The 14,400-nt window shown below is 38.2% G+C and overlaps 1 protein-coding gene across 1 annotated transcript in view; it reads right to left on the reverse strand.

Moving 5' to 3' along the window:
* Positions 1-7,455: 7,455 nt before the first annotated feature.
* OTC (ornithine transcarbamylase) overlaps positions 7,456-14,400 on the reverse strand; it is a 67,469-nt gene continuing 60,524 nt past the window's right edge. Inside the window, exon 10 of the mRNA XM_025857789.2 lies at positions 7,456-9,033. Coding sequence (XP_025713574.1) covers positions 8,974-9,033 — 60 coding nt within the window. The 3' untranslated portion in view covers positions 7,456-8,973. The remainder of the gene's footprint in view (positions 9,034-14,400) is intronic.

Here is a 14,400-nt window from a genome sequence, read left to right on the forward strand (position 1 = left end):
CCGGGATCAAATCTTCTGTTTCCCCCAACAGCTACTCTAGTTCAGGTGGTAAAATAGTCATGAAACTAGTTTCTCAAATAAATCTACACAGTATCATCAGATCCATATCGATGAAAGAACTCTTTCATTATGTCCCTCTCTCATGTCAAACTGTTCAATGGCTCTCCAAAGCTGGTAGGAAAAATTCTAAACTTGGTACCTTATTGATGAAGGTGCGCCTCAGTTTTGCATTAACATACTTTTCCAAATACTTCGACAGACACACAAATTCGCCGTTTCTAAAAATTTGGACTACTCACTGACCATCAAATAAGAATTCTCATCTTATACATTCCCATCTCACACATTTGATCACAATCCTGTTGACTTGAATGCCTTTTTTTTTTTTTTTTGCCTAATCAAATGTGGTCAGTCCTTCAATGATGGAGTCATATCCATCTACTGACCTGAAGGGTTTCTTATCAGTCCTAAGTGAGGTATTTTCTCCCTTCTCTGAAGTCTTGTGGCATTTCACAGTTGTATTAAGCAGACAGAGAATTATTTATAGAGTAACAACAGAATGAAAGGTGGCACGGTCGATTTGAAAATATATACTTCTTGAACAGAAAGAGCTCAAAATGTGAGAGGACAATAAATATGGAAAATTTAATTAGAAAATTTAAGATATATTAGTAACATTTTTGAGCATGTGCTATGCAACAGACCATACACTGTTTTCCCTGAATTCGCACATTTATATCTGTAAGTAGGCACTATTTTTATCCTCTATTTACAGATGAGGAATATGAGGCTTAGAGATGTTATAGGACTTAGACAAGGTCATCCAGCTAGTAACAAGAGAGGTAGGATTCCAATAAGCCATATTCTTATCCCTTAGGCTATAGAGCACTTAAGATGTGTTCTCAAGGAGGAAGAAAGGGAGATTGGGGGAAATGACCCATTGAAAGACTAATAGATGAATTCAGAGAAGCAGAGGAGGGAAAGAATTAACAATGGAGAAATAAAAAGTTGGAGTGACACATGGGCCAATAAAATGGAGCTTAGGATTCTGGAGCTGGTTCTGTCAACATTTATCTTCCAGGGTCCTCCTTTTAGAAGCAGATCTGTTGTAGAGTCTTCAACGGTTCAAATTCAGTCAGATATTTAGTTTTCAGCTTTAAAGTTGTAGATATGCCATCTTACTGGTTTGTCAATAGTTGAGTAGACTTTAAGGACTAACTCATACCCACCAAATATCTAAGAGATCTATAGATAATCCAGATAACAGTATATTCATGTACAATGACACTATTTTACTATACATTCAACTCATAGCTGTCATCACAGAACACTCATAATGGATATGTCCTACCATTGGCTTCTCATTACATTTAGAATAAAAACCAAAATCCTTGTGTTGGCCTCAAAGGCCTACATGGGCTCACTCCTGCTGAGCTTCCCAGGCTTGTCTTGTGCTCCGCTCTCCCTTGCTCTTTACATTCTAGCTATAGCCATCTTCTTCCAGTTCTTTGAAGAAGCCAAGCCCTTTTTCTCCGCAGGGCCGAACCTGTATACTATCCCCTCTAGCTGGAATACTCTTATCCTCCATTTTTCACTTAATTATATGAGGATCAGAAATTAAATACCTTAATTTCTTTTACTGATTTTAGTTAAAGAAATGTAATTTTTACAATTATATTTAATGAAAAGCCTTGAGGGGAGATAATCTTATTAGCATAAGCACTTTGAGAATTAATTCAAAGTGTCATGATGACACTTTGTACAAGTCTCAGGAAGATAACAAAAAGAAGTCGGAGGACATTTGCATTCCAGTGACCATGTAAAAAGTCACTGTTGGAAAGTAGCCCATAGGGGCATAAATTTTTAAAAATAAAGATATGTGCTGTGTCTCTTGTTAATGGGATAAGATCTTCAGAGAGATGTTTTATGACAAGGATTGTAAATACCAAATGTCTAGTGTAACCACTTTTGCTCATTAAACTGTTATAGAAACTTATAGTTCACTAAAGTGACAAAATGTTTTTGTAATAAGAAACAGAATGGGCTCACTTAAGCAATAAATGAACTTACCAGCCCTAAAGTTCAACCTACAACTGTAGAAGAATTGGCATCTCCTCAGACAAATCTGACCCAAATCCAGTGAAAAGCTTGGGCACCGCCACGCCACCCCTCCCCCCCCCCAATTATTCTCACCAGTCAGGACTCAGTTTTAAGATGACTTTCTCTGAGAGGCTTGCTCTGGGCACTGTATTTAAAGCAGCACTGGTCAAATTTAGAAAATCACTTGGTCAAACTACAGAGGCCCAGGCCCTCCCTACTTTAATAAATCAGGGCCTCTGTATTCTCTATTAGCTCTCCAGGTCATTCTCATACTCACCAAAGCTTGAGAACTGATTCAAATGTGTATCCATCCTTTCATACCTTTGTTCCCTATTAGAGCATCCCATTTGTTTCCTTTAGCTCTATCACAATATCTATTTACACGCGGTTGGTTTTCTGTGTCTCCTGCTAGACGATAAGCACCATGTGGGCAGGGACCGTGTCCTTCTTGTCAATTACTCTATCTCCAGTGCTCAACCCAGTGTGTGGCACAAAGCTGGCACTCAAAACAATAGATGACTTGGTATGCACGGGATGAATAAAAAAATTTTTCAATGTGGATTTTATCCATAGTTAGTGCAGCCAAGACTTGCTTTATAGAAGTGAGTCATAAACTTTTTATTTTCCACCAGAATCTTTTTAGGGATGCTACTAATTACAGATAAAATCAGAGTACAGTCAGCTGCTGTGATTTAATCAGGTTTGAGTGTTCCAGAGTTCTTCCCACATGGCCTCCCTTGGATCCCTGGAGGCAGTATAGGACCTCGCTTCACAGTGGTTGGTCTCCGTACCAGCAGCATCAATGGATGGTACAAAAGGAATGGTGGGTAAAATTGCTGACACCTTAGCACAAATCAAAGCAGTAGAACCAAAAGTCATTTCATTCTTCACTAGCACATTCAGGCAGTGTTCTTAAAAGCCAGACTCACTTATGAATATCCTTGATGAAGCGGTAAATATCATTAATATTAAATTTCAACCCTTGAATACACGTCTCTTTAATATTCTGTGTAATGACATGAGACATAAGCATTACAAAATATTGTAATTGTCTTGAAGAAAAGCACCTGTGCAATTCCTTGTGTTGTGTGTTGAACTAGCTGCCTTTTGCATGGTACACCAGTTTTAATTAGGAAAAAAACAACTGACAAACTATGGTCATTAGGTCTTGGTATTTGGCAGATATCTAGAAAATGAACGAGGTAAACCTGTCACTTCAAGGAGACAAACCGACAGCATTTATTGCCGAAGATAAAATTTGAGCTTCCAAGAGAAAATTAGATTTGTATAAAACTTGTATCTGCTTTGCAATACTTAAAGATTTTTCTAATGAGAGAGGTGGTTATCTTAGTCCATTTGGGCTGCTGTAACAAACCACTACGCGCTGGGTAGCTTATAAGCAGGTATTTACTTCTCACAATCCCGGAGGTTGGGAAGTACAAGATGAAGGTGCTGGCAGATTCAATGTCTCGTGAGGGCCCACTTCCCAATTCATAAACGGCTGACTTCTAGCTGTGCCCTAATGGTAGAAAGGGCTAGGGAGCTCTGTGGGGTCTCTTTTTATAAGACACTAATTCCATTCATGAATGGAGAACCCTCATGACTTAAACACCTCCCAAAGGCTGCACCTCTCAATACCATAATCTTTGGGGGTTAGGATTTCAATATATGAAATTTGGGGGGACACATTCAGACCATACCAGTGGTGATATTAACAAATGTGATTTTTAAAATTTTATGTAATGTAATATGCCATCATTTGGGAAGATCTGTATAATTCAGTGAACTAATATTTTCCAAATGACCAATGTGGAATCACACATGGATAAAAAAATTATTCAAAGTGCAAGACAGGCATGAGGCTTAATGTAACAGTGTAGAAAAAAGTCCATTGATGCAGTTTCAGATTCCAAATTGCAATTAATCTTCAAGGAGTTGTCACTTGAGGAGTTTCAGTGTAACATCAAAGAATATCCATGATTATTTGAAAATGCTATTAAAATAGCCCTCCCTTTCCAACTACTTATCTGTGTGAGGCTGGATGTTCTTCCTATACTTCAAACCAACATAGCACCACAGATGGAATGCAGAAGTAGATATGAGAATTCAGCTGTCTTCTATTAAGGTGGGCACCAAAGACATGTCAGAAGTATAACACAGTGTCAACTATTTTATTCGTTAACTTTGTTTTGGAAAACAGAGTTACTTTTTATAAAAATATTTATGTTAACCCGTAATGGGTTTACTATTGATATTTTTAAATGAATCGATAAAAAATTATTTCTAAAATTTCTGTCTTAATTTCTACTGTGTATATGAGTACATATATCCCACATAAACAAAGGCTCTTTGAGATCTTTGTAATTTATGAGAGTGTAAAGAGGTCCTAGACCAAAATGTTCAAGAACTGCTGCCTTAACAGTTTTAAAACTTCTTTCTTTGAGGAGTTCTAGCCTCAGAGATAGATAAATCTTGATGAGTTCTTTCTAATCCCTTTCTCCTTTTATCAGCTAGACCCCAAGTCCAACAATTGCCAAATGTCTCTAGTTTAGTTCACATAAATGTACATTCCCATCATGTTTTCCTAAGCAAAGAGTTTAGTCACTTTGGTTAGATTTTTGAACTTGTTGGCATCAATGATTTGACTTGGCAAAGAGCCAGGTCGCTCACCTGGGTAACATTCACAAACCAGTTCCTAGAGAGACATAGCTCAACTGAAGCCTCATCTGGGTTCTGCCAACTTAAGAAGGCAAGCTCATTCCTTCCTTTTTTTTTTTTTTTTTTTTTTGGACACCAACTATTCTACTCAATATATTTCTGATGGTGGAATATAATTTTGTTATGAAGGGCCAAAGAAAAACATAAAGTACTAGAAATAACAGATCAAATAAAAAGAGGCTAGTATTTATTTAGCACCTGCTCTAAGCCAGATACTCTTATATATGTTACTTCATTTAATCCTCCCAACATACTATGAGGTGGGCATTATTATTCCCATTTTACAGATAAGGAGAGCAGAGAGATAGCTGTTATATAGCAGAGGAGATACGAAATCAGGGCCTCAGTAGCTCCAAAGACAGATTAATAGAAGATCTGGGTTGTATCAAATGCTTTATGGATGTGGGGATAAAAATACTTCAACTAAGTCTCTTGAATTGCCTCAGACCAATGATTCTCAAAGTGTGGTCCCTGGATCAGCAGCATCAGCATTTCTGGGAACTTGTTAAAAACACAGATTCTCAGGCCCCAATCCAGACCTGCTGAATAAGAAGCTTTGGGGGAAGTCAAGAAACAAACACAAAGGGCAGGCCAACTAAGTCTATTAAGATACTAAAATATTACAGAAATAAACCAGAAATATTGTGTCAGTTAACTCAGCTCTACTCTTCTGTGGGGAAAATGAATTGGTCTCCTAGTCCATACAGCTAATAAATTCCTTTTTAGGAATTTGTACATGTGGCAGGAAAATAATATTTGTCATGTATAATGTTCTGCTTCCTTCTAAGAAAGGCTGATCCTGGTAACCAGAGAAGTTTTTGCTTACTAAACACAAGCTCTTCACCATTTTCTAATGGCTTCTTAACTCCCTACTCCTCCCTTGATGCCCTGAAGGATGAGCAGTACGGTACAGACCTCTAAAAACTCTTATTTGGGGATTGTCTTAGATCAGATTCCCTACAAGCAGAGCCTGAGATGGGGATTCTTGTGCAAGTAACCTACTGAGAAAGCATTCTCAGGAGAAGGGGCACAGGTTAAGCAGCAGGCGAAGCTAACCAAAGATGTGTTCTTAAACAGATACTCACTTCAGCCTGATCCCATGGGGAGCTCTGGAGCATGAATTTTACCACAGTTGGTCCTATCTGGAGGGAAGGGAGCCAAGTCTTTGTACACCCCTCTCTCAGTCACTCACTGACTGTGGGCTGCTGGTGGGCGGATGAGGGTGAGTCTAATCTCCTGGGCTAAGTGCTTCCTGGTAGCTGTGGGTAGCACTTCAGGGCAGCTGTGAGCCATTAACAGACAACCCTGATGGCAGTTGGGGGATGGGCAAACCTAGCTAAAAGGGATCTGGATGGGGCACCAACAGTATCTACTACATCAATATTTTTTGGATCTCCGTTCATATTCCTGGGTATCTATATCCATGCCTGCCTTGGGTATGAACTCTCCTCTCTATCCCTTGGCCTCACAGACCCATAATCTTGGACCAGCCAGCTTTCTGTTCTCCACTCAGCCTATAAGGTAAATCAGGCCAAGTGGCTACATTTGTAGGATCCCAGATAGTTTGCAGAGGGTGTTGAATATGCATTATCCCTTATTTTCTGCATCCTTTCACAACTTTCACATCAGTATATGGTGTTCCCAGTTGTAGGAGTCTGATCATTGTGACTGAACTGGTTTTCCATTCTTTGATATAACCCTTTATATTTATCAAAAGACATCAATCCTACAAAATTGCTGAGTGGTGCCATGTCTCAAAATGTGCCTTAACCACCTCCATAATCTAGATGTTGATGAGAGATTTCAAAACAGAAAGGTGCCCCCCAAAAGTATATTCGGGATATACCTTCTCTGTATGTATTCTTTGTTCATTTTTATCACATGAGGAGACTTGCCTTGAAACTTTGGCATTGGACCAAGGGGTCCCTGCCATTTTAACTGAGGTTCTAGGGTCACTTGCTTGTGTAGGAGGTCTAACGTGGCATTGCCATGCTAATCTGTGCAGATATGCCTGGGGATTTTACTATAGGCAAATCATTAATGCAATATCCATTAGAAATATCTGACAATGAATTACTTTTCTAAAGTTCCTAGAAACTTATAATTGGGAAAAAACTGTTAATTCTTCTCCAACACTGAAATCATTGCAGTGTAATTACTTGATGTTTTACTTCCAATATTGCAATGAAGAAAGCCTGGAAGAAAGGAACTCTTTGGCTAATTATATTAAGTGGATAGGATCTATTATGTACACCAGAGACCCAAGGGTCATTGCTGGAGTTTTTGTTAATCTTTGTTGATGAAGTAGATACATAGGAAGGGTGATGAGGGAGGAAAGCATAAAAAGAAACAGGACATTAAAAATAGCTTTGGAAAAATTAAGGCTAAATCTTCCTTCCCTGTTTTCTTTATTCCTAATATTATAAATAATGTCTTCTTAAGATGAAAAGTTAGGAAAGCAAATAAATTCCTATGGTTTTGGGTTGAGAACGATATTAAATTGTGTGTATACAAAAAAGAAAACTTTGAGGATTTTTGAGGTAAAGTGACTACATTATGACAAGAAAATGATTAGAAGTTCTTTCTGATTGAGTGAAGAAAAGTATACCTTCCATTTGGTTCAGAGAGTAAGCAGTAAAGAGATATGTTTTTAATTGTGTTCTGTTTTTGGTAGTTTTTAAGTGCCATGCCATGGGCAACCATTTAGAAAGTGGAAGGATATTCAGGATTATGTCCTTTGTACGTAGGTAATTGGAGGGACAGCCTCCACAGTCTACATGGCACCTTCTGGTTCAATCATTCTATAGTCTCTACTGGAAGAAGTCTTTTAAACTCCATTATTTCTTTCTTAAGTGGTCCCAAGAAATTATCATAGACAAGAAAGTCAACTTTGATATGTACTAGAAAAACTGATTTTTCTCTTGCAACATTAGCAGCCTTTTTCCCCTCTAAAAATGTGTTTTATTGCATGTTCATCGCAAATCTATTTTGTAATTCATCTCTTACTCATTTAAGTCATAGGTATCTGCTAAAGAATATCTGTCAACCAGCCTGGAAACATTCTTCTAATAGTAGAGGTGAAACATAAAGATGGTTACTTTTTTTGTCCTCTGCAAAATACATTATTTTCTTAAAGTTCCACTTATGTTATTTAATATTTTAACTAAAAATGTTTAATTTGTATCATAATAATTCAACAATACAAATTTTGGTCACCCACAAAAGCATGTAGCTTTAATTACATTATAATAATCCAGTGATGCAAATTTTTATTATCCTGAACCAAAATCGTAGAGAAAGAATGGACTAAAATGTGGCAAGCAGTGGATTTATAGACACATTCAGCGTGTGGTGTGAGTAGATGCACAATAAGCACAAACATGAAAAAATTAAATTGCTCCTGCTGGAGAATTTGAACCTACGAAAATGCCGCTCTGTAACGGATCTTACGTTCCCAGCTAGGTTTCCATGGTTTTGCCACTTGTTCACAAAGGCTTCTTTAGGCTTTTGACATTGAGTGTTCATTACGGCGAAGAGATGTGTGCTCTTGAAAAATCCTCCTTCCCACATATGACTGGAAAAAAAACTTGAGTTTGGGCACAGTTATAGCTATTTTCTGAGAATTTCATCATTTACCTCCATAAGTGAATAGTCTGTGCACCTCATTTGCCTGAAAACTGTACTACATCAGCAAGATGGATCATTTGGCTTCCTTGTTGGTCCTGGGGGATATGAACACAGCCCACAGATCTACCAGCAGCTGACTGCTGGTAAATGTTTACTTATAAATTAGCACGGGTGATAATTTATTAAGGTAATAAGCATAGATTACATTTAATGGCTTAGACATTATGCATTATGAACACAGTATTTTATGTTTAGTTGAAGCAAATGTATATGATGATTAATATGATACCCAAATGTAACTCAGAAATTGTGCATTAGAGAGTTTAAACCAAGTCAAGCCATGTATTGTAGTACATCTGCACTTCAATTAAGGCCTTCAGGAAGGTTCCACAATGGCAAAGCAATAGCATTTCATTCACCTGTACTGTGTATCAGGATTTGTTTCTTAGATTCTCTTCTTCTTCCTCCATAAACTGACTCATTCGGTTACTGAAGAACATTATTTCTCTCTTGACAAACATCACTGCATCAAAACTTTGGTTTCTGAAGCTGAGGTGAATAATCTGTCAGCAGGGACACCATGACAGCCTGGGACGACACAACAAAGAAAGAGAGAGAAAGAAAGAAATGGGTAAACAGTAGCAAGAGTCTGCCTAGGGACTTAAGGAAGAGGAACTGGGTTGCCACTTTGAAGGCCTGTCATTAAAATGTGTTTTCCCAAGGAAATGACAAGGGGACAGTTCTGAATTAATATTTATTTTTATTTGGATAGAGGAAGGTCAGGAGGGATCAGGCTGACCCAAATAAATGCAGAAACCCCATGTTTACTTAGGCCTCATTCCAGGACTAGCGGGTGAGAGACATGAAATGAGATACCATGGTGGTAGCCATGACTGGATTTTCCAGTCATAAGTGAAACTTAGGTATTGGCTGGTTTTGGAGAAATATAGTCCCTCTCATCCTGATTTTATGCTGTGGTTTGGTCACTTGTAACCTAGAGAAGTTTAGAATCAATCGATGTAGAGTAAGAAAAGTAAATTATTTGGGCTAGTGAACAATGTCTATCTGAATCTGGGTCCTCATGAAGGAATATTTATAACCAAGAATATAGCTTCCCATTAGGCTGTCACCCACAAATGGTAATTTGCACTGTTACTATTCCCAACTTCCACAATGACAACAGTAAAAATATCAGAAACAACCACAACAAGTGCTTACTGAGTGCTTACTATGTGCCAGACTAAGTGCCTTATCATGTGTTGGTCACTTAAGAAATATTTGCCAGGCACTGTGCTAGGTGCTGCTAGGTAAGTTAGAGAGAAATGTCTATACATTATCTCATTTAATGCAATAAGCTTCTAAGATAACTTCTGTTATTATCATTTATAGATGGGAAAATCCTGGAAACAACAGATAGTACACAACTGGGTTTGGACTCAGGTTTCTCTGACTTCACCCTTAGGAGGTGGTTTTACTGCCTTACAGGTACTTACTGTCTCCTTTTGACCATAATGTATATGTGTCCCTAGCCTGTATCAGAAATGCAGGTCTTATATTTCATAGGTATTCATTGAATGTATTTATTGAACAGTTTACCATGTGTTGGGCCCTGTACTGAGTGCTTTATGTGCATCATACCACTTAATATCCTTCCCTACTTGTGTGAATTGCTGAGAGAGAGAAAATCCAGAGGAGGAAGGAGTAGGTATTTTCCTGAGTGGTGATAGTAGGGGATAGATCTGCATCTGCCTGTCCCTAAGACCTGAACCACTATGCTCAGATGACTCTTACTTCATTTAATCCTCATAAACTTATGAAGTTGTTCCTATTTTTATATCCATTATCGTATGAATAAACTGGACTTATACTTGCTCAAGATCACACAGAGAGCCAGATTTTAACTTGATTTCCAAAGTCTGTGTTCTAGAACCAATACCCTATATCGCCATTAGGCTACAAAAATGTTTTGAGCACATATTTAGGGTGTCATGCACCATACCGGGTATAACAAAGAACAATATAGACAAGATCGATGCTCTTATGAAGGAGTTTTCATTATAGTAGGGGGACAGGAAACAAACAAGAAAATATTAAATAGTGATAAGTGTCGTTAGAAAATAAAATAAAAAATGGAGGGGCACCTGGGTGCCTAAGTCAATTGGGCGTCTGCTTTTGGCTCAGGTCATGATCCTGGGCTCCTGGGATTGAGCCCTACGTCAGGCACCCTGCTCAGCAGGGAGTCTGCTTCTCCTTCTCTCTCTGACCTCCCCCCCCTGCTCATGCTCTTGCTTGCTCTCCCTCTCTCTGTCTCTCTCAAATGAATAAATAAAAAATCTTTAAATAAAATAAAATTTAAAATGGGATAAAGGAGCCTGGAGAACCTCTTAAGAGTGGGTGGCCAGGGAAGGCCTTGTTAAAGGAATGGCATTTGAGATCTGAATGACAAGAAGAAACTAGGAAGGCCAAACTCTGGGATAAGAACATCTCCCAGGTGAAATATTTTAGCTTCTTTATGGGTTTCTAGGATCACATCTCAGATTTTGTTTTATTTTTAATGGTCATTGCATGTGTCAAATTTATTTTCAAATGTTAAATCTTAGAAAGTCAACTTGGAGTAGAGTTGCCAGATTTGGTTAAATCAATAAATGCAGACAGTTAAATTGGCATTTCAGAAAGCAGTTTTTTAAAAAACCGTAAGTATGTTCCAAATATTGCATGGGACATACCTCTACTAAAAAATTATTTGTTGTTTATCTGAAATTCCAGTTTAACTGGGTATCTTGTATTTAATCTGGCACCCCTAACTTGGAGAGAAATAAAGGACTAAAATACTGTGAATTAGATTTGCAGTGGTCTTGTATTATCTAAGGATCATCCTGATAGCAGTGCTTTGAAGTATCAGCTCTTTTGCAGGGTCCCTTTAGGTTACTTTAGGTTCACAGTAAAAATTGTAGGCAAAGGAAGAAAGGTACTTGACATTTTATGAGTCCTACAACCTTACTAATTATTCAAAAATGCAAAAGCAACCTTTGTGGGGAGGAGAGGGTATATTTAAAAAACAAAACAAAGGGATCCAAAAGCCTGTGCACTATGGAGAGAATGATGTGATTACTAGAGTGTTCTGACAAGCACAGCTGGAATTCACCCAACATGGAGGCCTTGAAAAGCTCCTCTAAGTACTGAAAGAGTATGCATTTGCATTAAAAATGTTATATGCTTTTAGAACAAGCCCCACCCAATTTAGTTATATACTTGCCATCAGTCATTGTGGACATGTTAGAACTTGAGGCTAGATTATATTTTTCCTTTCTTTTTCCACGTGATTTTAAATGATATTGTGTGTGGAAGTCATTCTCTAAACAGTAGTCCTGTCTAGGAGAACATTGTGCAATTATCAAAATGTTCTATGTCTCTGCTGTCAAATACAAATAATGTAGCCACCAGCCAAGTGTGGCTATTGAGCACTTAAAATGTACTTAGTATGTCTGAGGAATTCACTTGTACATTGTATTATATTTTAATTAGTTTAAATTTAAATAGAAATAGCCACATGTGCCTAGTAGCTATTGCATTGGATAGGGAAGTTCTAGAGGAAAACAGATACTGTGACTTTAGAACATCCCAGATAAATCTATCTCAGTAGTGTTGAGCCTAAACGCCATTCTAAGTAAGCTACGTAAGAATCATTTCTTTGCACGTAAAATAGGAATTTAGACTAGACAATCTCTAGGGTCTCATCTCTCTTGAAAATGTCATATTCCTATGAATTGTACAGGCTGAGTGGGGACTGCATACTATTCATTTTTTTTTTAAATCACCAATGCCTGGCAGAGGGACTGGCACCCGGTAGATGCATAGTATATGATTGCCAACACGAACTTCACTCAGTGGGACCTCCAATCATCTAGCTCAGAGACATGAAGAGTGTAGCATGTGTGTCACCACCTCTCTTCCAGAACATAGGACTTCAGTAGCCTGTTCGTGAGATTGAGGACCTATAAAAAAAAATCATTTGCCATCTATATGGCTTGACCTGTTGATCTTATTTGTGAGGAAACCAGGACCAGAGAGTTAATACCTATCCAAGATGGCACAGCTGACTAGCATTAAAGACTATATAAAGTATATGAAGGAAGCAGTATGTAAAGAATGCAGCTAGGGTACAGGTCTCCTCACTCCCAGGCAAGTATTCTTTCTATTTTAGATGCTCTACCTTCATTTTAACATGGCTATGCCTCTTGTTTGCTTTAAAATATATTTTCCCCTAATAATAGTGGGCACTTCAGGAAGGTGGGGTATGGAGAGATGGTGGTAGGGCTTAGACAGATGGAAAATAGGTGGGCATAAGATTTCACTTTGTGTATGTACGTGTGTATGTGTATCTATCTATCTATGTATATATATGCATATATATATTTATCCTTGTAAGCATATCAACAATGTGAATACATGATGTATTTAATTTTTTAAAGTAAATTCAAGGGACGCCTGGGTGGCTCAGTGGGTTAAGCATCTGCCTTAGGCTCAGGTCATGATCCCAGGGTCCTGGGATCCGGCCCCACGTCGGGCTCCTTGCTCAGCTGGGAGTCTGCTTCTCCCTCTGCCTGCCACTCCCCCTGCTTGTGCTCTCTCTCTCTCTCTCTCTCTGACAATAAATAAAATCTTTAAAAAATAAAGTAAATTAAATTTAAAGATGTTGTTTAATAAGCTCTTCAAAAATTCGGAAGCACAGAGCATCTCCATAAACGATATTTTGGCAACATTTCTTTTAATTTTTCCCCACTGAATTTCTACAAAGGTCATATTTTAACAGATTCAGGTGATTTATCTTTGTAACTTCAATTGTCTTCTGAGAAAGAATAGAGCTTGAGGAAAATTTTTTGCCATGACTCTTCCTGAGGTATATGGTTGGAGAGCTTACATTTTCTTTTTTGTCATCTAGATCTTTGCAACTCAAAATGTGGTCTGCAGGACAGCAGCATCTGCATTATCTAGGTGCTTGTTAGAAATGCTGGCTCTTGGGCCCCATCTCAGGCCTACTGGGTCTGTACTTTTAACAAGATCCCTAGGTGATTCAAATAGACATTTGAAGCTTTAGAAGCACTGGGCTAGATAACGTGGCAGTTGCCATTTTGGCCAAAGCTAGTGTCCTGAGGTGGCAAGCTGGAAGGCACAGTAAAAAAAAAAAAACCCATCCCTCTTATTAGATATGACAAATTTAGTCCTGAAACGTAACTTTCCTTTGGAAAGGGAATCATGACTGGCTTTCAAGCAGCCATAGTGGAGCTCAAACCCTTGCTGGTCACTGTATTAGGTCAACAATGAAGATGATGTCAGTGATAATAATTGTAATAATATTTACAGTGTATTAGATACCATAGTAAAGGCTCTACATGTATTATTTTAATGCTCACAATAACCCTATCTATTCCCACTTAGATAAAATGTATTCCCATTAGATAAAAAAAAAATTACCAGAGTCTTTTCCAGCTCGTTTTTCTGTACTCCAGAAGTTGCAAGCTATAAACTACATTTCCCAGAAGCTAAGGTGCAGACATGCCACTCAAATGTATCTACTCAAGTCTTTGAGCCATAAGTGAACAATGTGCAGTGGAAGCCGTCCTCTGGGAGATTAGATCTGGTCTATTTGCAGGTGGGGGTATCTGGTTCAGCTGGGGCAGCAATAATGGAGTATCTGGCATTTAGTTTCAGGGGTCTTAGGTACCAGGCTTTGGGTAGCTGTGTCAGTGGTGTTTGGCTACTAAAGAACCACAGTGTTGTTGGGTGATTGTCCTGCCTATATTTCTGAATATGTGGTGTCCAAGAATGATTAGCTGTACCTTCTTTCTCCAGAGATTCTGGGCACTGCTAAATGTCTTTTAATAAATTCCTATATTATCTTTTTATCTTTCCTAGAGTGGACTCTGTTTGCCAGTAAGACTCCAGCTGGTACAA

Source organism: Callorhinus ursinus, unplaced genomic scaffold (genome assembly GCF_003265705.2).
Source record: "Callorhinus ursinus isolate GAN/ISIS: 27379988/994484 unplaced genomic scaffold, GSC_fseal_2.0 scaffold16, whole genome shotgun sequence".
Taxonomy (NCBI): Eukaryota; Metazoa; Chordata; class Mammalia; order Carnivora; family Otariidae; genus Callorhinus; species Callorhinus ursinus.